The sequence below is a fragment of the Rhagoletis pomonella genome, unplaced genomic scaffold (genome assembly GCF_013731165.1).
Source record: "Rhagoletis pomonella isolate Grant_MI unplaced genomic scaffold, Rhpom_1.0 Rhpom_scaffold_00001, whole genome shotgun sequence".
Classification (NCBI taxonomy): domain Eukaryota; kingdom Metazoa; phylum Arthropoda; class Insecta; order Diptera; family Tephritidae; genus Rhagoletis; species Rhagoletis pomonella.
This window is the reverse complement of record NW_023458555.1, coordinates 105,337,746-105,361,917: the sequence shown is the minus strand read 5'-3', so window position 1 is coordinate 105,361,917 and position 24,172 is coordinate 105,337,746. Positions and strand designations below refer to the sequence as shown.

At 36.1% G+C, this 24,172-nt stretch overlaps 1 protein-coding gene across 2 annotated transcripts in view; it reads right to left on the bottom strand.

The window, feature by feature from the left end:
* Nucleotides 1-2,663: 2,663 nt before the first annotated feature.
* The window catches only part of LOC118749489 (protein O-mannosyl-transferase 2-like), a 253,868-nt gene continuing 232,359 nt past the window's right edge, over nt 2,664-24,172 (bottom strand). For both annotated transcript variants that reach the window (XM_036484288.1, XM_036484292.1), the window contains one exon: nt 2,664-3,726. In XM_036484288.1, the coding sequence (XP_036340181.1) occupies nt 3,695-3,726 (32 nt within the window). In that variant the 3' untranslated portion in view covers nt 2,664-3,694. The remainder of the gene's footprint in view (nt 3,727-24,172) is intronic.

The window sequence follows — 24,172 nt, the reverse complement described above, 5'->3', positions numbered from 1 at the left end:
CGTGCATGGTTCACGATGCGAGCGCGCTGTGACAAATTTTGCTGTAAGTCAAAAACAGAAAAGGTCTAACAAATTTTATTTTACAAATATTTTCTTGAATAAATGCAGTTTTCGAAAATATAAACGGAATGGAAAACATCATTGAGGACAAATTTTTAATGCAACTTGAATATTTTTAATGTTTAAACTAAAAAAAAAATTCAAAATTATAAAAATATTTTTTATAGCTCTAATGTCACTACACTTAAAAAAGAAATTTCATCAACTTTCGTCAGATACTTTGAAAAAAAAGATTGCTTAAAAATACATATATTTGCCTATAAAAACTTAAAAAATTCAAATAAAAAAAAATTTCAGAATCACTTTCACATCTCTACCCACAAATTTTCACGCAAAAATTATTGGTTTTATTCCATATTGATACTTTGATACTTAAAATAAAAAAGTGATACATATTAATACATTTTAAGTCTCTTCTCTGCTACAACTTTTCTCAAGCCCGCGGCCACACTGTTGCTGAGCTTACGATCCACATTCGTTTTTAGAAGGTGTATTGTAAGTCCGCTTCGAGGAAGCCATTCATTTGAATACGCACTAGAGCTGGAAAACTGTCGATGGTCGTGGCTTGTTCAATGGTAATTAATTAGCATTTTTTATTGAAATATTTTTCAGTAGGTGGCTTTTCCCGTTTAGACATTTCAGTTTTAGAGTTATTTCAGTCCTATTTCATTTGATACTAAACTTGTTTAATTTTGATAAGCGGGTTTTTTAGTATCCGGAAAGGACTTTAATTTCCGAATAAAAAGTATTTGGCTAAGTCTAACTCGTAAAAAAAATAACTGTTATTATCGGTTCCTTCAATATTCGCCTTCGTAAAAGATCCGCATTGATTAATGCGAATGCGAATGTTGAAAATAATGCGGAAGCTCCTGGTCACAACAATCGATAGTGTCGATATTATCGAAAATGTCGACACTATTGATAGTACTATCGATAGTTTTGGTTAAAAAAGTCCAAAAATTAAACATAACAACATTCATTGAAAATGAGATCATAATTGCTAAAATATGTCCATATTTTTATTACTTAGCTAAATGTCCTTTCCGGCTCTCTAGATAAAGCAGGTACCGCCGCACAGTGCGGCCGATTGCCAAAAAGCTGGCCAAAATTCGAAAATTTGAGTAATTCACTCCAAAATCGAATATTGGGGGTTTTTGGGATCGCTGATTACAAATTTTATATTAAATGTACGAAAATTCACCCCTTATCGACCACCCCCTGGGATAAAATATTTTGTATTATTGAGCATACTCAAGTTACGTATCGTTTCCGAGGTTTTTGGGTCGCTGATTACAAATTTCATGTCAGAACAACGAAATTTAAAATGGTAAATGCTATATGGCATCACCCAGAAGGTTTTAAGTCCCAAGCGAGCCCACCTCACATAACTCAGGGCTTTTAACTAAAATCAATGAAATGAAAACCAATTTTGATGTTATCACAAAAATTTTTATTACAATTAACAAGTATACATAATACATGAAATAAGAGATAGAATTACAGTATAATATGATAATATCGCATGAACGAAAGTACATTAAAAAATAATATTACATGAAGAAATTTCCGTTTTCCTCAAGATCATTGACATCAATATCTGTTTCCGACTCAGACGCTGGCGCTGAGCTACTGTCTGCACTTTCTTGCTCTGTTTCTTCTCTACCAACAGATGGAGACGATAATAAATCAATAGTTTCTGCAGAAAGAGATTTCAGCGGCTTTCTTGACAATTTTCGGCAACTCGAAATATAAGGATCCGAGGCTACTAAAAATCGTTTAAAAATTGTCTTTTGTCTGTAATTCTTTCTCGCAAAGCTGAGGCGATAAATGGAATAAAACTTATTGCAGGCCCCCTGCGCATCTTCCGACATTTGTCCGATAGGTAAAACTGCATTTTGTATAATTTCTGGGCCATGAATTAAAAGCTTATGTACTAAAGTAGGCATGTAGTACCACTTGTAAGTTTGTACAATTTTTTTAGATAATTTAACAGTGTATTTGCGAAAATTATCTGCATTAATTTCATGACCACTTGAGATGGCTTTCAGTATAATATATATAAAGAATATATGATATCTTCATCGGTACCAGTTATTTTCGCAGATTGTCGAAATTTAAAAAAAAAAAAAAATGACGAGCTGTATTACCATCGTTTGAGGTGCCACTTCCAGCTTTCGGCATATCAACATTGAAGCCCAGTTCTGTTTTAAAGGCAGCTTGTATTGATTTTTTTCCTATTCGCGACCGACTCTTTTTCCCGTGCAGTTCGTTCTTGCCATTTTTGAATTCGTAATTTGTAAGATAAATGTAATAAAAATTCGAAGCATCTAATACAACAATGTAAAGACGATAAGCTAAATTTCAAGTTGTCTGTATTAACTTTTTTTTGTAGCATTTCATCTATATCATTGAAAGTCTTGAAGTTCAGTTGCATAGATAACAACGCATTGCAGACATTGTGTCAGTTATTGAATTGCACACTTTTGTATCTATCATTGATAAAGTAAGATCATACTTTACACTCACAAGTTGTCCATCAACAGTAGTTTTAAATGGTGTTAAATTCTTTATCTAGTCTTCCACGTCATTTACTGTTTTTTTAGCCAAGTCCAGGGACCCTTTTGCACATTGAATTGCAATAGGACGACAAAATCTTGGTGAGAATGGCCTAGGATTTTTCCAAACTACAGTTATTTCCTTCGTTTCAGAGTCTCTGTATACAAGCTGTTGGGGGACGAGGGAGATGAAAAAAAAATATTTTCGTCACTTACTTCGATTCCATCATCCGCTTTATGCTTGTATTCACTGTGTCCAGAACTACCATCTAATCCCCACTTAACGATTAAGGTAAAATTTTCTTGTATTTTTTCAGATAAACATTGAACAACTTCCATTTAATACAAAATAATACGATCAGTTGTGTGATCTAATAATGACTGCAATGTAACTGATGCTTCGTATTCATTGAAACGAAGACCTACAGCCGGATAGCATTGCTTTTTGTATATTTTTATAGGATGGCGGCATTTTTGATTTTTTTTGTAGATGTACATTGCGCAACTGCTGATATTTGCCTTGAGATAACCCACGTTCAATAAAAAGTGACAAGGCCTCGTCGTTCGTGAATGGTAAATTTAAATTTCCATACTCCAATGATTTTCTGAATATTTTAGCTTTGGTTGGACTTCCTTCCGAGATATCTCGCAACACTTTTTCAAAATCTGTTTTTGAGTATAACAGTTCTTTAGTCGAAACAGTAGCTCGTAGATATTCGGTTTTTCTGCGCTTTGTTCGTTCTGATGATTCCGAAAAATTCAGTTCTGGCCGACTTTGCAATCCTTTTCAATATTTTCTACTTGCGGATAAATTTTTTTTCAGATCTTTTTTATCAAGTTTTTCCAAATTAACAGTCTTACTTAACCAATCGTAATTTTTTTTTTAATTTTTCTTCAGTCCTATTACTTAAATCCCATCTTGTTTTCATCTTACACACCAAATCTGATATTTGCCGTTTCTCGTCTTCTGATAAATGATAAGTCGCATTTCGGTTTTCGGACAAAAAATTTTCAATCCTTTCATAAATCACTCTGATGTCATCCTTCAAAACATTCGTTATTATTTGAAACAACTGCAATCATAAATCATTAGTAGTAGACATACTGGAATCTGAAAAGAAAGTTATTTCTATACAGTTGTAGAATTACGTTGACGTATTAGATAAAATGTATATCAAATATAAACTTGGATAGTACAGAGAAATAAAAAAAAATCTTACTACATAATTATTATTTTTTACATAACATTTGTCTACTCTTAGAGTAATAATAATAGGAAAACCTATTAAATTTAAAGTTTAAAATTACCCGCGGCTTTTAAGGTAAAACAGAAAAATGAGCGCATTTTTGCATACACCCAAGCACATCGATGATGTACCGAAAGTTACCATCCTATTTATTTTATTTAAGCATCAACGCAACAGCCGTTGCCTATATTTCAGCGCTGACACATTTAGAATTACATAAAAAGCAATTTAAATCTAGTGAAAATATTTGCATTTTATAAATACTTTTATCTTAGATAGGAAAACGAGAAATAGAAAGAATAGAGTAATATGGAAAACAGCAGAAGGAATGATTAGTTATACATATCTATATTTCATTAGGCATAAAATTTGTAGAGCTCGCTTTTAAAACGCACAGTGCTTTTGCACACAGGTGTTGTATTTCGAGTGTAACAGCTGTGAAGATCTAGTTGACCGAGTATAGTGTAATCGGCACTTTAGATACTGCGGTTCATTCGTGACTAGAATTTATGCAGCATTACGAGACACCTTACCTTTAATAGATCATTAAACGAAATTGAAAAAATCTTTGTGGCAAAATTCGAAATGTGATCACGCTTTCTAATGCCGTATATATACCGGGAAATATTGTTGTACAGTAAATTAAGCTTCTTATTGCATACACTATCACACTTAGCAAACAATTCTGAACCATATAAAAGTGTCGGTATCAGGTAAATTTTAACAAGAAGTAAACTTTCCCGATCGCTCCATAGATGTGGTTGTTTCAGGTTAAAGTCCTTTTGAAAATTATACCAAGGTTTTTGACGGAGTCAACGTACCGTATTGTAGAGTTATTCAGCGTAACGTTGTCAAAGCTGTCGAGCCGAAAGTTTTTCTTATGTATAACAATGCATTGTGATTTTCTGGGGTTTATGACCAGTCCATTCTTAGAAGCCCAACCAATGACATGGTCTAAATCGTAATTAAGATTTCTGATGCAAGTATTAATTGCGTCAGGTGGGAAGCTGAGGTACAGCTGCACGTCATCAGCATACACATGAATCCTACAATGCTCAAGTACTTTAGGTAGATCATTTATGTATAAAATAAATAATATAGGACCAAGAACGGAACCTTGCGGTACACCTTGCACTACATGAGCCAGGCGCAGATAGTTGATCATAGAGGAGGACGTTAGACAAATCATTAACAAGGAATATATCGAGGAGCGCACTGTTTGTTTGGGTAAAATGTGTAGGGTTCAGTGTGTTTACGGCGAAAAGGCCAAGGTTTTGCATATCTAGTGTAAAAGTATTATTGCGAAGTAAGTCACAATTAAAGTCTCCAGATATGACTATATTTCTGTGCGATACAGTGAGGTCTTCCAGAAACTCAATGAAAGGTGAGTAGTCTATTATTTTATTTGGCCTATAGACATATCCTATAAGAATCTTGTCCGAGTTTGTTACGATCTCCGCAAAGATATATTCAATCGTGTTGGTAATTGGAGAAACACTATTTAATTTATATGACAGCCCATTTTTTATGTAAAGAGCAACGCCACCACCATGACCATTCCTGTCGTGCCGAAGTAATTTATACCCACTGACACTGAAGAAGTCATTGCTATGGCAAGCTGCGAACCAGGTCTCGGAAACACACACCACATCAACATCGGAAAGTTCAAAAATGTATCTGAATTCGTCAATTTTTTTAACTAAGCGTTGTGCGTTGATATGACATATTTTCAGTCCTTTCTTTTGTTTGCTTAGTATTCTGGCCATATTAAATGTGTTGTCTTTGATGCCTCCCTGATTTAAAACTTTATTGTACATTATTTTGCACAATCCATAAAAGCATTTTAGAAGCGAGCGAAAGCAAACTTACGGGGAACTTATAACTAAGAGTTCTGTTGGGTACAGGCGAAAATACAACAAAACTAGTAAGAGATGAGAAACTATGGAAAATAAAAGAAAACTTAATGATCTTAATAACAAAAGTGTGAATCATTATGTGTTTTGCAATTTGTCGCTTTTGGTTTTTCAGCTCATAAGCAGGGATGCCATTTGGATCTAAATAGATCCAATTGGATACATTTTTAGACGAATTTTTGCGGGATACTTTTTTTCCGGTCAGTATAAATGTGGATACAAAGTTTTTTTCGTTCAAAAATCGATTTTCATTAAAGATGGTAGAAAGCATTACGTTTTCTAAACGTATAAAGAATCGCTACTTAAGCGTAAAATTAAAGCATTTTATTTTTTGTGAACGAAGCAATGAACATATGAAGAGATTTCACCAAAATAGGTATAAGCGCAATTGCTTTAATTAGCTTAAAAGGATGTTTTAAGCAAGATCTTAATATACATATCGTCGTTTAAAGTACAAAACCGCGTATCAACAAAATGCAAAACCGCGTATGTGACGTCGCATAAATTATTTTCTAGAGAGTAAAAACACTTATATTTCAAAATGGTTCATTTTTTTATAAAGCAATCGCATTTCTGGCTAGTATATTTCAGGACGAATGGATAAGGATTGAGCCAAGAGCTTGTGTGAGCAAATCCAATTTTTGGCAGCAAATGTCAGTTACGCGGTTTTGCAGAATGACGATACGCGGTTTTGTACTTTAAACGCCGATATATATAAAGTAAATTATACTCTTTCTGTAGTAATCTCTTTCATATCACATATTTTCATTTGTTAATTTAAAAATAAAGAAGATTTCAATGTAGTTTAAAAAACTAAATTTGATTTATTTAAGGAAACTTTTATGAATTTTACTGAAAAGACTTTAAATACACTCTAAAAAAATTTGGTTTATTTGCGCATATTGAGAGAGGTAACCAGTTTCCTCTTTTAATGTGTGCAAATTTGCACGCCGTGTAATAAAATTAATCATTGCCTGTTTACTTTTACACATAAAATGTTTAAAATATAGTAATGTTTATTATTAGTAGGAAATGTATTTGTAGTTTGAAAATTTTTGCAATTTTAAACATTCTATATATGTGTATTTATGTGTATATTTTAAAGATCTCAAGTTCAAAATCAAATACTGAACATCCTATACGTATATTGATCCAGATTCTTGTTGAAAAATAGATACTTTTCAGTTGTAGTTTTACATGCTCTTTTTAGAGTGTACTTGCTATTTATTATATTTACTTTGTAAAATACTTATGCACAAAAAATGTACTTTATAAATTGAAACTACAAATGTTTGATTTTATGCACAAGTATTCCAAGTCCTTAGGAAGGGTTAAATTATGTCTTTTTCATGAAAATGTTTGGTTTTCTTACAAATTATGAGATGTATATGTAAAAAAAAAAAAACTTGGATACATTTGGGTACATTTTTGGCTTGGTCAGGGATACATTTTCTTGAGACGGCGCGGCAACACTGCTCATAAGCAAACTTCATGAGTTCACGATTTTGTTTTGTCAAACACTCATGCATAAATATTTTACCCTCTGCATCGTGTCCAATGTCCCGGAGAGTAAGCGGTCTTCTCTTGCTTTTGCAGAAACGTGCTACAGCACGGAAAAGTGAAGAGTGATCACCTGAATTTCCCAGTTTTACAATAATTCATGCAGGTTTGTTGGTGTTGCTTTTATTAAGCTGAAAAATTTTTCCAACCGGAAGAGAGTCAGTCGGTACCGCATTACATAGCTTCGAGAATGTTTCACTCAAGTTCTCGTCTTTGGCATGTGGGATACCACTCAAAATAAAATCATTTGAAATGAGTGCGTTTTCGCAATCGTTAAGGTGCTCTCTCAGCGACAGTATTTGAGCACCGCCGCTAATCTTCTTGCTTTTGTCAAATGTGTGCTCTATTTTTGCAACGCGGAGCTCAACTTCCCGAACACTTTGTTTTAAATTAGCGAGGTCGGCACAGGGATGATAAATGAGTTTTTTAATTTTGTACCAAATGACTAAAAAAAGTGTACTAAATAACCCGAAAAAGTACCAACATTTAAACCACTATACATACATAGTTACACATACATACATATGTTTTTAGATTTGCTGTATAAAAATCAAGATATAAAACATAGCGTGTCGAAGGTGGAAAACATAAGTGCAAATGAATTGTTTGAAAAGACCACCAAAACGCCAAGTTAATCAACAAAAGTATACAAGTTATACTTATTAAGTGCTAGTAATACAAAAATTTTCAAAAAAAAGCCGTTGCATTTAGCGGAATGGAAGTTTCACAAAAATATTTTGCAAAATATTTCCTTTTATAGAAATAAACAAGTTAATAGCAGTGTTCTCGTACCGAAAATATTGCGAAGTGGGGGAAATCGAGAGCGCTGCTGGAAAAAAATTTACCTACGAAAACTTAAAAGTAAAAATGTCTGCTGATCACAAACATGTGTTCGTGAATAAACAAAAGAGAGGAAGAAAAGTTTAGTTTAGTTAATTTACTATTAATCTCTAATTTTAGTGTGTCAACTATGGCTGCCCTATACAATTTTTCAATTGTACCATATTTTTCCCAGAAATATACCAAAATAGGTAATAATGTTCTGACCGAGTTTGTCAGTTTATCGTTAAAACGAAAATGGGATAATTTTAAAGGCACATTTGTAGCTATATCTTCTAAATTTTTGTGAAACAAGGAAGGGTGCTTTGAGGATATTCTTTTATTTTTGAATGCGTCATGATGTGGCATCAAAAATATTTGTTAGAAAAAAAACTTATTCATTCTGAGATAATTCAATTATATGTTAAAAAAAATTTTCCTATACAATAGTATTCAATAGTAAAACAAGTAAGAAAGTCTAAGTTCGGGCGGAGCCGAACATTAAATACCCGGCGCAAGTATTAAATATATGTTTTTTCATCTTTCCGAAACCTACCGCTAGATGGTAAGCCGGGGTGTATCAATTTTGAGTAAATTAGCGTCCTTAAATTTCGAAATATTGAAGTTTCAAGCATTTCTGAAATTTACCGTTATATGAAAAGCGGCCGTAATTTTAGTCCGATTTCAATAATTTTCAACGCTTTGCTTATATGTACAAATTGGTAGAACGGTTACCGATATACATATATGTGATCATGAGTGGGCGGTGCCACGCCCATTTTCCAAAATTTTACCATAAACGTATTTCTTGGTAAAAAATTGTTGCAAGCATCAATTTTGAATAAATTATTTACTGATTTATCGAAGATTTTGTATTTCTCTAAATTACCGTTATATGGGATGTGGGCGTGGCTACGCCCATTTTCCAAATATTTATAATATTCTTATTTTTCGTCTAAAAATTATTGTAAATATCAATTTTGAGTGAATTATCTTCAGTAGTTACTAAAATATCGCAGTTTTCGTATTTCTGGAAATTACCGTTATATGGGAAGTGGGCGTGGTTACAGTCCGATTTCGCCCATTTTCAATACCAACCTACCTTGGATTAAGAGAAACCTACTTACCAAGTTTCGTTGAGATACCTCAAGTTTTGCTCGAGTTATCGTGTACGGTCGGACAGACAGACATAGCTTAATTGATTTCTTTTTTCATCCTGATCATTTATGTATACGTTTGTCTATATCTATCTCGATTCGTCTTGGCTGTTACAAACAACCGTTATGTGAACAAAATTAATATACCCTTGTGCACAAGTGCGCTCGGGTATAAAAATTCCAAATCGGGGACAATGCACCAAGCGGATAATAAATTACCTAATGGACCACCTATTGCAACTGTGAAAGTGATCAGCTGTTTCGAAGATTGTGAAGTTATTGCAAATTTTGCAAACTGCTCAGAATTTTTGTGGAGAATACAAAAATACTCCTACCAAATTTAACTATCAGAAAGTCAGAATGGCGTAAGTTGCAAGTTTTTACTGGTTTTGCGTTCAATAACTTTTTCTGATAATTTAGTCTTCCCTTCAATTTTACTCGCTATGATTCTTTCATTCTCTCGCCGCTAGATATTAGTGGAAAATTTTATGAAAAGACCTATTATGGCAGCAACTTTTTTTGATTTAAAAAAGAGTTTCGTTTTTAATAAACACCACGTATTTACTTAAATAAGGTAGAAAAAGATTACTATATTTTTATGCACAAAAATTGGAATCTCCAAGTAAGTAGAGTGTGGTATTTCGACATAATTGTGGTGCAGTACCGTATATTGACAAAAATGTATCAAAAATGTCGATGTAGTACCAATGTACTTTTATTTGTTTTTTTATGTTTAAATCTACAGTACAATGTGCCTTAGAGACTAGAAAATATATTATATAGTAATAATTGATAATGCCAAATAAAATACAAATCAAGCGATTAAATTAAGCCGATTTAGGCAAAGAAAAGTCTAACTGATGTGTGTTAGATAACGCATTGAATTGCCGAAGTGCCCGAGAAATCGGAGCGTTACTTGCATATTTAGTTTTGAAGCTTTCTCCGTAAAAAGGGTAAACATTTCGGAGACTTCTTTGTGGAACATTAAAGCTTATCCGCTCAAGCAAAATTGGGCAGTCAATGATGCCACTAATTATATTATAAGTGAACGATAATGAAAGAACTGTTCTTCTATTTTCTAAAGTACTTAAATTGATCAGCATTAGCCGCGAGCCATAGGATGGAACAGGAGCCTCAAACCGCAGCGAACGCAGTGCGAATTTCAGAAATACTTTTTGATCGCGTTCAATTCTACCTATCGATAGTTGGTCATATGGTCTCCAAACTATTCCAAGTGTGAACGAACAAGAGCCGTAAAAAGCAATTTAAAGGTATATGGGTCTGAGACCTCGGAAATGTTACGCCGAATAAAGCCAAGAGCAGAGTACGATTTCGAAAGGATAAAATTAATATGAGTATTGAAGGATAACTTAGAGTCAAACACGACTCCAAGGTCCTTAGTCTCTGTTACTTTTTGAATCGCACATTTAGTAATAGTGTACTGTGTTGAAATAACATTTTGACGCCTAGAAAATGTTAAGTGAAAACATTTTGTTACATTCAAAGAAAGACCCGACTTCAAACACCATAAATGCAGTTTATCCAAGTCACTTTGAAGATTTATAGCATCGGATGAGTCCTTGATAACTGTAAAAACTTTCAGATCATCGCCGTAAAGCAAATAATTCGAAAAAGAAAACAGTCGCTGATATCACTGATAAAAAGGACGAATAAAAGAGGTCCTAAAATGCTCCCCTGAGGCACACCTGAAGTAGCCACAAAAAGGTCCGACGGTACACCATCAATAGTTACCACAGAACATCTCTGCTTTAAATACGATTTAATCCATTTTAAAAACGATGAGTGAAAACCTAAGCAAACCAGCTTATTTATTAAGATCTTGTGAGATACCCTGTCAAATGCCTTTGAAAAATCGGTATAAACACAATCGACTTGGAATCCTGCCGAGAAGTAAGAAGTACAAAATTCGCTAAAAACTGTAAGATTAGATACTGTTGAGCAGCGTGACACAAACCTATGCTGATTCGGACAGATTAGAGATTTAACTGCAAAATATAGCTTGTTCTTAACGACACGTTCAAACAGTTTCGAGATGTTCGATAGTTTCGAGATCGGCCGATAGTTCCGAACGTCATTTTTTCTTCCACTTTTACAAAAAGGTGTGATAGTAGATAACTTCCATTCATCTATGAAAATACCTGACGATAGCGATTTATTAAAGATTATCTGCGTCTGTTTGCGAAGAAGGTTTAAGAGAAAGCATCCCCTTTATAATGTCATCCGATGAAATAAAAAGAACCCCAAAGTTGAGAATAGAAGATATTTCAGAAGAGAAGTTAGGGAATTGCCCGTTATCAGCAACGTAATTTGACATAAAAAAGTCAGCAAACAAAATAGCTGCTTCAACAGTTCTAGCAAATTTATCGTCGAGCATTACCGAAGTAGGTATACTTGCGCATGATTTTTTGGATTTGACAAAGTTCTAAAATGATTTCGGATTAGCTTTAATGTTCCGTTCGGTGCTACGAATATAGTTTTTGTAGAGGAGATTATTTAATGATTTAAATTCCTTATGATAACGCTGGTATTTTACAAAGAAATAATGATTTTTTGATGATTTTAATTTTTTTAGATAACTATTTTTGAGATTTTTTAGTTTCTTCAGGTCTTTGTTGCACCAGGGTGATTTATAACAGCGCTTATTTTTTAAAGGTATATTGTGTAAGCAAAAATCGTACATTATTGACTTAAAAGTGGAAAAGCAGCCGTGAGTGTCCAGGCCGAAAATAACTCATCCCATTTATAATCTAAAAGGGATGTATTTACCCTTGAAAAATCACAGGATGCATAATTAAAAGCAATTCTATCAATAGGCGATGTTGTTCCGAACTCATAAAACTTTAGCTTAATATCTAAAGGGATATGATGAATACCAGCATCGGAAATTGGAGAAATGCACTTTGATATTTTTTATTTTTTTTTTTGAACTCATATATTTTATTGCGATCTGTTTGTTCTTTTAACATTAAGCAATATTTGAAACTTAAATACTAAAATAAGAAAATAATCATGTATGGAGTACACCCAGTGGCGCAACCATATTCTATTCGCAGGTATTCAATGTTATTAGAGATCTAATATTGATTTCCTTTTAAGTCGCTGGAATGACACTGTATGAGAAGTGAGTGTAGAAATAAGAGGATTTGGGTGATCATGAACTTTTTGTTGGTACGCCAGGGCGTGCTTTTTAATTTCGGAAGCAACAGTAGGGATTTTCAGGTCACGGTGTATTTGGTTGTTTGTGACATAGAGCGGAGCGTTCACAATCATTCTAAGGGTTTTTGATTGGAATCTTTGGAGTATTTCTATATTGGATGTTGCTGCAGAGCCCCATAATTGAATTCCGTATGTCCATACTGGTTTTAAAACAGATGAATAGAGTAAGAGCTTACTCTCGAGTGAGACTTGAGACTTCGGGTTCAGTAACCAATGTAAATTTCTGAGCTTCATTCCCAGTGCTTTGCGTTTGGTGAAAATATGAGTTTTCCACGTAAGCTTGCTGTCGAGGTGCATGCTTAAGTATTTTGTCGCATCACGCTGTGGAATATCCTCGTTATTGAGTTTTACGGGTGGGCAGGTTTTTCGTTTAAGGGAGAACGTAACCTGGACAGACTTTGTCCCATTTGGCTTAATTCGCCAATCTTTCAGCCATTGTGTTATTTTGTTTAGGCGATTTTGGAGTTTAACCGAAGCGAGTTGTGGAAGTGTGTCCATTGCGAGAATTGCAGTGTCGTCTGCAAATGTGCCAACAATTGCTCCTTCGGATGATGGTAAATCAAATGTGTATAGCAGGTAAAGGATGGGACCCATCACACTGCCTTGGGGTACACCAGCTGAACTTTCGTAGAGTTCAGACTGCTCCTCGCCTTGCTTAACGAAGAAAAATCGATCTTTGAGATAGGACTCGATAAAGATAAAATAGTTTATAGGGAGGGTACTCTTTATTTTGTAAAGTAAGCCGTCATGCTATACTCGATCGAAGGCTTGAGATATATCTAGGAATGCAGCTGTACAATACTTTTTGTGTTCGAATGCAGTGTGAATTCAGTTTACAAGCCTGTGAACTTGTTCGATTGTGCTGTGTTTTTTCCTGAAACCGAATTGGTGATTAGGGATAATTTTTCTTTGTTCTATTACTGGCATCAATCTTTTGAGAAAAAGAGTCTCCAGAGTTTTAGAGGCTATGGGTAGTAAACTGATTGGGCGATATGACTCAACTTTGTCTGCACTTTTTCCTGGTTTAGGAATCATTTTTACCTGGGAAACTTTCCATTGAGGTGGAACGAAACCAGATGAGAGAATTGCGTTATAAATATAAGTCAGGAAAGTGATTCCTTCTTCCGGGAGCTGTTTTAATATTTCTCCAGTGATCAGATCGTAGCCGGGAGCCTTCTTAGCTTTGAGTTTTTTAATCGCTTCCTTAACTTCAGCTTTTGAGAATTTTTTTATGGGTGGGTCCATTTGGTAGGGTTGTTCGAGAGTCTGTCTTACTTTTTGTGCAGTATTGGGAGAGGGTTCAATTTCATGCGGAGCAAACACATTTTTTAGGTGACGTGCAAATGTGCTTGCTTTGTCGAGATCACTTTTAGCCCATTGGTTATTTTCCATTCTGATAGCGGGTTGTGCCAGAGTTGGCCTCTTTAATTTTGTTGCTGCTTTCCAGAGGGAATAATCGCTGGCAGCTGTTGCATCTAAGTTACTGAGATAATGATGAAGTTGGGAATTGCGATCTTTTTGCAAGAGTTCTTTGAGCTCCCTCGTTAGCGTATTAAATCTTCTTTTGTCTTCGGGATGTCTGGTCTGCTGCCACTTCTTTCTAGCCTGGCGTTTCTTGGTCAGTTTTTCTTTTACAAGAGAAGGGATTCTTGTGCACTGTGATTTGCTTAGAATGGGTGTTTATCTCCAAGCAGCTTGTTGGATGCAGTTATTGAAGTGTTCAACAGCTGCAATGATATCTTCGCTAGATTTCAGCGAGTGTTTCAAATTTAGTTTTGAAGATACTAAGCTTTGGAAGAGATTCCAGTCAGTTCTGTTGTTGTGAAGGTAACACTGAGAAGTTGAGTCAACAAGATTATTGCTTAGAGTGACCATTACGGGAGAATGGTCTGAGGATAAATCGAAACAGGGATTACATATTATTTCACTATCTCCAATACCTTTAAACACGCAAAAGTCTATTAAGTCTGGATTTTTTTTGTATCGGTTGGCCAATACGCTGGAGAGCCTGAGGAGGCTGAGTGAAGATTTAATCTTGCCGTAGCCGCAAAGAGTTGTCGGCCTTTAGGAGTGATGAGGCGAGATCCCCATTGTGGGTGTTTTGCGTTGTAGTGTCCTCCAGCTAAAAACCTGCTTCCTAGAGTTTTGAAGAATTTAACATAATCTTCTGACTCGATCGCATGCTTGGGTGGGCTATATACTGCTGAGATTGTTATTTGGCCTTTCAAGTCCTCGACAACTATATTAGTAGCTTGGATAGCTTCCGTGCAGTATGAGTTAATATTAAAGTGTTTAATATTGTTTTTTATTAATATAGCTGAGCCAGCATGTGCTTTTTTATCGGGATGCATTGTATGATAGAGTTTGTAATTCGGCATTTGAAAATAGCTTTTTTCGGTGAAATGGGTTTCGGATATTAGGAGAATATCTATATTATTAGACTTGAGTAGCGTTTTAACCTCGAGTACGTGTCTTGATAGGCCATTAGCATTCCACAGGAGAATATTCATGGAATTGTAGGGATACTGGACTTCGTCGTAAGGGTGACGAGGAGATTCATCATAGTTGTGATTTGTTGCATGACTTGCTTGAGAAGCATTATCATTTCTCGCATTTCGCTTGAGGCATCAGAGGCGTTTTCTTTTGATTGAGGGAGTGAGTTACTTGGACTCGGATCTTGTTTGCTTTTCAACATTTGGGAGTATGAAAGTAAATTTCGGGGCGGTTGCGAGACTCGAATGGGTGAAAGTGGAGCTGGTTGCTGCTGGCTGACACTTTTGGGATTGTTGTCCTCCATTCTTCTTAATGGTGGGTATTTGAGTTTCTGCAGATTTTTGTACACCATGCATCCTTTATAGTTTGCTGGATGATTTCCTTCGCATAGAGCACATTTAACATCGTTGGATTTTGTCTTGCGCGAGCAATCTGCAGACAAGTGGGGGCCAGCGCATTTAATACATACCGGTCTTCTACGGCAGTATGATTTTGTGTGTCCATACTGTTGGCAGTTAGCGCATTGCGGGATTTCGCGTTTTGGGCGTGGGGGTTCAAATACAATTTTTGTGTTAAAGAGATATTTGATTTCGTATATTTCCTTATTATTAGGGTTTGCTTTTAGCTCTACAATGAACATTGGTAGTGGGTTTTTCGTGTTTCTGTGTTTCATATTGTAAATGTTAATAGGGATATGACCGAGATTTTGTAGGGCTTCAGCGATTTCTTCGGTGCCAATAGACGAGTGCATATTTCTGAGTATAACTTTGAAATTTCTTTCTTGTTTTGGCTTGTATGTATAAAACTCAGTGTTTTTTTGCTCTAGTTGCTGAACAATTGTTTTGTCGGCCTCGGGAGTTTTTGCTTGTATTTTAACTTGCTCATTGCTTATGAGCTTTAACTCGTACAGACTTGGAGCGGTTTCAGATAAAAGCTTCATTAGGGGGGTAATGTTGCTTACTTTATCTACGAAGATTGGTGGGGGCTTGGGGTTATTTTCTTTGGGCTTTGGTTCTTCGTCGTCTTCTATTACAAGTGATGAAAACCTATTTTCTTTAGCCTGAGGTTCGCCTAGCCAGTACTTATCAAGTTTTGCTTGTTTTTTGGTATTTGTGGGCTTACCTGGGCTTTCTCGGGGCCTTTTTTTGGGTTCTACGGTGGTCCATTCCTTACCTGGGGTAGATTTATCATTTGAGGCTTGCTGTTGGTAGAGTAATTGTAGCTGTTTCTGAAGTAGCTCGATTTGATCCTGTATATTTGGATTTTTACTATTGGCCGAGGTGGGGCATTGTGAGCTCCACGAATTTGGTGTCTGTCTTGGGTTCGACAGTAGTTGTTGCTGTTTCTGTTCTTGCTTTTCCGGTTGTTGCTGTTGTTTTTTTTGTTGTGTCTGTAAATGTAAATTTGACTTTTGCGGTGTTTCGAGCTGCAGAGGAAGTTGGGATTCTTGCTGCTGTTGCTGTTGTGATCTTTGTTGCATATGCTGTTGTTGTTGCTGAGACGATTCCTGCCCTCCCCCTTTGGGAGGGGTACGGTTTAAGGGCATTTTAGGGCTGGGGTGTTTTTGGGGTATTTTTTACTTTTTGTTTTATTTTTTATATAAGTATACTATACTATGGCAACCCTGAAGTAGTGGCAATGTTTAGAAGTGCCCAAAATATAGCATACTTTCAGGCTGCCTGTACATCCACTACTGTTTTGTTGCTAACACTTTTGTTTATTTGTTTTCTACTCGGCGGAGTCTCACTTGAGGCTTTGTCACTCGCGCAGGTACAAATTTTAAATTTTATTTGTTAAGCTTCACTTTCACATAGAACTTTGAAAGCACTCTTTAGTATCAACGGATGTTTTATATTCACTTTATTCTTCTTGCCTTTCACTGTTTTTTTGTGATTGAATATCACTTTGTGACACTATGCGAATTTTCCTTTGATATAAAAAAGTTAATATTATCTGTTATTGGGAAAACAGTTAATTTGCTTTATGTTTAGGCTTAGCAAGCTATCTACAAAATAAGTTTCGTGATTGGTAACTATATTATTAGGCAGGAGATCTGAATTATTGGAACTACTACACCATCTAACGTTACAAAGGTTAAAATCACCCAGCACACAAAGATGATCGTCATTTAAATTATCTACCACTAGACTAGCTATGTTATCAACATGTGCCTTATATAAATCAAAATTGCTATTAGGCGGATTATAAGAGGTAATTAGATATAAAGAGCCATATGATTTGGAACCCTTGATGCAGACACATAATTGGTCAAGCAATGAGTCGTCACTATTGAGCTTCACTGAAAACGCCAGAAACTTTCTTCTTACAGCAACAAAAACTCCGCCTCCTCTCAAGCAGCCAGTTTTATCTGAGTCCTGATCTGTGCGAAACACGTCGTATAGGTTTAGATCGAAAAATTCGCCTTCATAGAAGTCCGCATTTTACCAGGTCTCCACAATAACGATTACATCATACAACTCTTCAGTGCTAAAGCGATGGATAGTATTTGACTTTGTTCTTAATCCTGAAATGTTTTGATAGCATATGTTAACAACATCACTACATTTGACATTTTCATGGCAATTGTTTATCGTCACATTTGTTGTTGTTGAGATCTTTGCTTTTGAAAAAAACGAAATGGCCTAACTCTTACATTAGCTGGCCATAGTGACGAACTTAATAGCTTCTGATAATTTACCGATGAGACGCCCAGTTTGAAAATGACTCGCTTGTGTTTGTCTACTGGGTCATCCTTTTTAACAAACATGTAGCAAGAGAGAGAATCAGCATCAATACCAGCATGTTTAGCTACATATTTCTTTATGTCTTCAGCGCTATCTTTCGGCTCAAACGATGATAGGTGTAACCATTTATTGCGGACAGCGACACTCAGCTCAGTGCTATCATTTGAGCCAACAACCACCAAAGCCTTCTGTTGCCTTCTGTTTTTCACTTCAGTCCACGCAGCATTGTTATTTGAGTTTTTGTCACCAATCGCTGTTCATTCACCATTGGTTGCCGAGCGATTATCATTATCAGCAGCCGAAGTACCAATGGCATGCGCAGCAACTGATGAGTTATCAGCAGCCAAAGAAGTATTGCGAGGAGACAGCGTCACATTTTCGTTGACTGTGCACATGCTTGGAGAGCATATGTCTATTGGGTTAGCAGAGCACGCAGTAACAACGTCGGCAGTGAGAGCGTTAGTTGTAATGGCACCAGCAGAAGAAGCAGCAGAAGCAAAAGAAGTTGAAGAATTAACGTTCGAGGGCGACTTATTAAGGTCAGCGGCCCTAGCTTTTGAACGCGTAATAATCAAATGTTATTATCAGCTGTATCATTACTAGGCGCACTGTTGCTAGCAGCATTGTCGATATAAACGTGCGATATATTCGATTTTTTGGATATTCTGGATTATGCAGGTTGGAATGTTCTCCAAAAGCAGTTTCTATTTCTTTATGTGAACACAGAGCATTACTAATCTTAGCCAAGCAGGACGCAATAGATACACAGCTGCAGGTGTCACATCTGAATATTAGATTTTTATTAGATTTGATTACTTTGAGGCAAGCGGAGTTTAGTTTTGCACATTTTAAATGAAAGTTCTGCGAACAAAGTCCACAAGTAATAAAATCACCGCTCGCACACAGCGAGTTACAATTGAAACACAAACACATCGCGCACGTAAATATGATTAGGAACGCGACGGAGCTGCGAAAAACACGCCTACACTCAACGATGGTCGTTTTGCCAAAAAAATGTACCAAAAAAGTCCAATTGTACCATCAATTCCATCAGTCCATCTTATGGTCTGATTATGCATACTTCGCATAACTTCGCACAACTTCGCATAAATTTCAAACTGTAATTTCGTATGTACTTTGTATGTATTTTGTATGTATTCCATTACCCAGAAATTTGCAGAATTTTTAAAACTTAGCGATCTGTTGAGCTTAGATTTTGCTTCACATTTTCTTAAGTTACACTTTTAGTGCTCTGGTACAAATGGTTGTGCGAAGTTATGCGAAGTATGCATAATCAGACCCTTAGCTTCCAGTCGGGCGAGCCAGTTAGTCGTTGGTGAATTGCTGGTTTCTCCAGGTTTGCTAATCGGGTTTGATGTTTGAAGTGGAGACGAGATCGTTTGCTTTGCTGCCTTTCTTGTTTTCATCGTGCCGGGACTCATATTACACAATTTATTATTTATTAAATTGATTTGATAAATTAACGTGGACTAATAACTTTGAGTCAACTTTTGATCAAGACTACGCTAGTTCACCATGTAGACAACTTTTCAGAATATATTAGTCTGTGGAAGTGTAGAAGTTAGGAAAATATTACAGCGTCCAAAAAACACGTCTACTCTGTTCGCATGTTCGTTTGCGTTTTGTACCATCCTGTATAAGTAGATCCCCTATTCACTGTGTATGTCCCTCTCTCCCTTTTTCTTAATCATATTCTATTTCTCTCTTGTATTATGTGTGTGTTGTTCTGAATTTCTTTTTAATGATCCTATTTATTGCAATTCCGATAATGTTTTGTAACCAAGTTGTCACATACTCCTTTTTATTACAGAAAAAAGTCCATTACAACTCAAGTGGCAGATAGTGGCAGCTGAATTTTATTTTAATCGATAGCCTATACTTTTACAAGTAACCTCCAAAAGGTTTAAAGACATCATCCAACAGCGTTTTATTGTTATTTTATTTGAAATCCCAAATTTTATTGAAAAAAAAGAAAAAAAAAAAATACCCTATCATTGTATTCATAAAACTTGTCTGTCAAAGAATTAATATCTATCAAATTTTTTTGCGTATATCAGTAACCTTCGGACGTACATTCCATTTGGTTTTCTTCGGTTTCCTTTGCTGCCATCACTTTGATACGTTCACAATGTTTCATGTATCTACAACATTATACTGCGTTTATGAAAATGACAAACTATAACTAAGAGTTGGGAAAGGACTTGAGGTATAGGCCTCTAGCCAACTGAATGCTTAAAAATCCCTATCTAGAGACTTTTATTTTCCGAATTTTGGCCAGCTTTTTGGCAATCGGCCACACTGTGCGTCGGCTTTTACTCTTATAGGGGCCATACACGGTGCGTCAGACTCGCGAGTCATTTATGTACATGTTGACTCGCCTTCGACTACACACAGTTGAATCATTGTCGGTGTAACTAACACAAGTTTATTTTTCAAAAACACATCCTAAGCGAATCGCGAGTCAGACGCACCGTGTATGCCGCCTATTACTGAATAATGTATGTATGAGTGAAAACTATCGCTAATTCTTACAAAACCATCGACGTTTTCGATAGCCAAAAACCATCGATACTATCGATAGTGCCATCGATAGCTTTCCAGCTCTAATACGCACCATTAAATAAACGGCTACGGCTAAATAAAGATATTGCATATTTTGCAAATTAAGTAAATTTATTAAAAGAAGTTTTTATATTGAAACCGAAAGTAGTATCGCGGGTGTTAAATGATCAGCCTGCATCAAGGCTGTAATAGCCATCCAGCAGACGCAGTGTGTGTTTGAGATCAATCTTCGAGCAAGGCCCAGGGCGCAGAGTGCCGTTTTGCACATACAGGGGGCGCATTAAGTGTACTTGGGTAAGCTATTCAGTTTTGAGTTTTTAGGTGCTACGCCCCACGTACCAAGCGCGTTAAAATACATAATAAGACTGTTCTTTTGAGAAGAACCACTTTAATGGCTCCGGTCGTATGCATATTTCGAACATTGTGTCATATCCAGCTTCAGCTACTTGATGAAGTATGTTATTTATAAATAAAAAAATTGTTTACTGATCCGAGTACATGCAAATGTAGACCTCAGGTGCAATATGAAGGCTTTGTGAGAAGAGTAAGCGAAGAAAAGTTGGGCAATTTATTACAACGATTACAAAAAGTAGAATGTAAGAGCAGCAGATTTAATAAAAAGAAGAGATTTGAATGTATTTTCGTGTATTATGAACAGGCATGGGCAGAGAGTTAGCAGGTGCTAAAAGAGCGTAAGCGTCGCGTGTACGTATACAAGGTAGAGCGCAGCGATGAGAACACGACAGCATGCAAAATGAATTAGGTACACTAACACATTCTCACTTTTAGCTCACGCTTGTTTGTGGTAGTGCCCACCTCTAATTATGAAGATTCACGATTGAGAGAAATAGAGATTGCGCCAATCGCGGTACCGCTAATCCGCTCTTTGTGATTTTGACAGAATCAGCTATGTGCGCGACGTCATCTTGGTGCAATTGTTGACTGTGAGCATACGAAAAAACCAAATTACAACTTTAGTATTTATGCGTTAATATTTCTGCGTGGTTTTAAACAATTATTGAGACATTGCAAAGCAAAATGAAGTCTGCAGTGGCAAAGTGTAATAGTGAAAACAAAAGGAAAGCATGCGATATAAGTTTTTTTTTCGTTTCCTACGGACGCAAACCTGGCGAAAAGTGGAAGCAGTTGTGCCGGCGAAGAGATGCATTAAACACCAAATCGAGGTTTGTGCTATGTGTCTGAGCTATGAGTTTCTACATGGAACTATGTTGGCCTTTCCTTGGTGAATTGTAGTAGGTATATTTCCATGGTGAATGTAGGCAGTTGCTGGTTTAGTTTGCTGGCAATGGCATACATACAAAAGCAGTTTCTACAGTAAATATGTACATGAACTTCATTATTTATTTATTTTTGTTAGTACCTGATTCTTTTTAGTGCTGGTATGAGGTAATGCACTAGTGGACACGGTCGCCAGTCGCTAATTCAAGCGGCATCTTATGTTACGTACCTAATACAAAACAGTGCCCAAATTATTATACATGTGATAAGAAATGCGAACACGATATATAAAAATAATTCTTATTACAAACTTTATTTTTCATTGAATTATTTTTTTCATTTGACTACAGAAAGTATTCAGATAATGTATTTAAGTCAAATTTAAATAAACAAGTAAATTTCTTAACAAGTAATGTCCTACATACTTCCCCCTCCAGAGATTTTGCTAATGTTGAAGTCTCGATCTAAAGCGTACATGACGTGGAATGCGACTTCCAAAATTGGGGTATACTGTAACAGGAACTGAACGAAGGTATTCACAAATATCAGTATTGAACATAAATGCTGGCTTGAGTCGATCGATTGATATTGGTTTGGTGGAATCATTCATTTTGATGTTGAAAACTTTATCATTTCTGCTCAGAGCCAGATAAGGACCATTATATGGTGGTTGAAGAGATTTCTTAATAGAATCTTGACGCACGTATACGTAAGTGCATGAAGCAAGATCTTTGTGGACGAAAACAGAACGATTTGATTTATGTTTAACTTCAATTGGACGCAACGAGTTCATTAAAGATTTCAGTTGCTTGACAAAGTCATCAGAAGGAGACAAATCACTAGTGTTATTAAAAAAAATCACAAGGAAGCTTTAGAGAAGTACCATAAACAAGTTCAGCAGGACTAGCGTTTACATCCTTACGTAAACTTGATCAAAGACGTAGCAGCACAATTGGTAACACTTCCATCCAGCTATTAGTATTGTGGCACATCAAAGCAGTCTTCAGCGAACGATGCCACCGTTCAATCAAGCCATTGGCGCAAGGATGATATGGCGTAGTGCGTATTCGTTGAAATCCAAGAAGCTGTGAAAGTTCTTTAAATAAATTTGACTCAAATTGACGACCCTGATCCGTTGTAATTCTGGAATCAACTCCAAAACGAGATATCCATCCGTGAAATAAAGCGCCCGCTACTGCGTGTGCACTTGCGTCTACTATGGGAAACGCTTCTGGCCAGCGGGTGAATCGATCAATACATGTTAAAATACACGAATACCCACGCGAGGAAGGCAATGGTCCGACTAGATCGATGTTAATGTGCGAGAAGCGTGAACTTGGAGAATCATAGCTACCTACAGCGCTGTGATTGTGTCGATATATTTTTGAACGTTGACAAATGCTACAAGCTTTAGACCATATTTTAATGTCCCTTTTTAAAATTGGCCATACGAAACGTTGTAAAATCATTCGCGTTGTTGAATTTGCTCCTGGATGAGACATATTGTGTACATTCTTAAAAATGTCTCTGCGAAAATAATTTGGAATAAAGGGTCTTGCAGTTGATTTGCATTCATATTTATCTAAGTTGATGTTTTCCCGTATTCGCAGCTGACTCGGCTTTGTAGCGTCCACGAGAACTCGAACCACTCCTGTGTTGAAAGCGTTTTTTCTGAAGGTTACTTGCTGCTGTGCTTAAAGTTGAAATTTGTTCTTGAAGATCCATTAGTTCAGGAAAAGATTTTACAGCAGCTACTGTTGATTGAGGTGCTGATATAGCTTGGATTTTATCCGCCATAACTGCGAGTTTATCAAGAGCTTCGGAAGATGTTGCTAACACAGCTTGTGTTTGTGAAGGCAGTCGTTGTAGCCACATAGTACGTAGAAAGTCTTCACTGACACTACGCATCTCCCGTAGAAGGCAACTGTGTTTCTTGTCCCCTACGTCCAAATCGTTCAATAACTTCTGAATGCGTTTCTCCTCCGATATAGAGAAATGATAGACGAGACGTTGTTTCAACAATGTATAAACATTCTGAGGTCATGCCAGAATAATATCGCTCACCTGACTTAAAGATCAGGCTCCAATTCGGGAAGAATAGTGAAATATTTCGTTTTCTCTGCAACGATTTCATGGCGTTCAACCTGTGCTTCGATCTGTGCAAACTAGTGGTGGCAAACTATCGATGGCACTATCGATAGTATCGATGGGACATCACTATCGCAACTATCGATGGCGACCACTATCGGCCCTATTTGAAGTTCGATACTATCGAGGAATCGCCATATCTATGTATGATTTTTATGTTCCTATTCTATGTTGAAACGCGTTTTTGTGAAATTTTTTACAATACTCGTGCGGATAGTGTAATAAAATATTGACAAATATCTAACTCGCAATGTAAAAGGTAACGTGTTTGTTATAGATATGTTTATATTGCATGTGTTTCATTATATGGAATAACGTTTACAGAAAACTAGAGCTTAAGTCGTGAAACTTTTTGTACAAAAAAATCTCAACATAAAATCATAAAAGTAAAAATGTTAAAGTTTTATAAGTAAATAA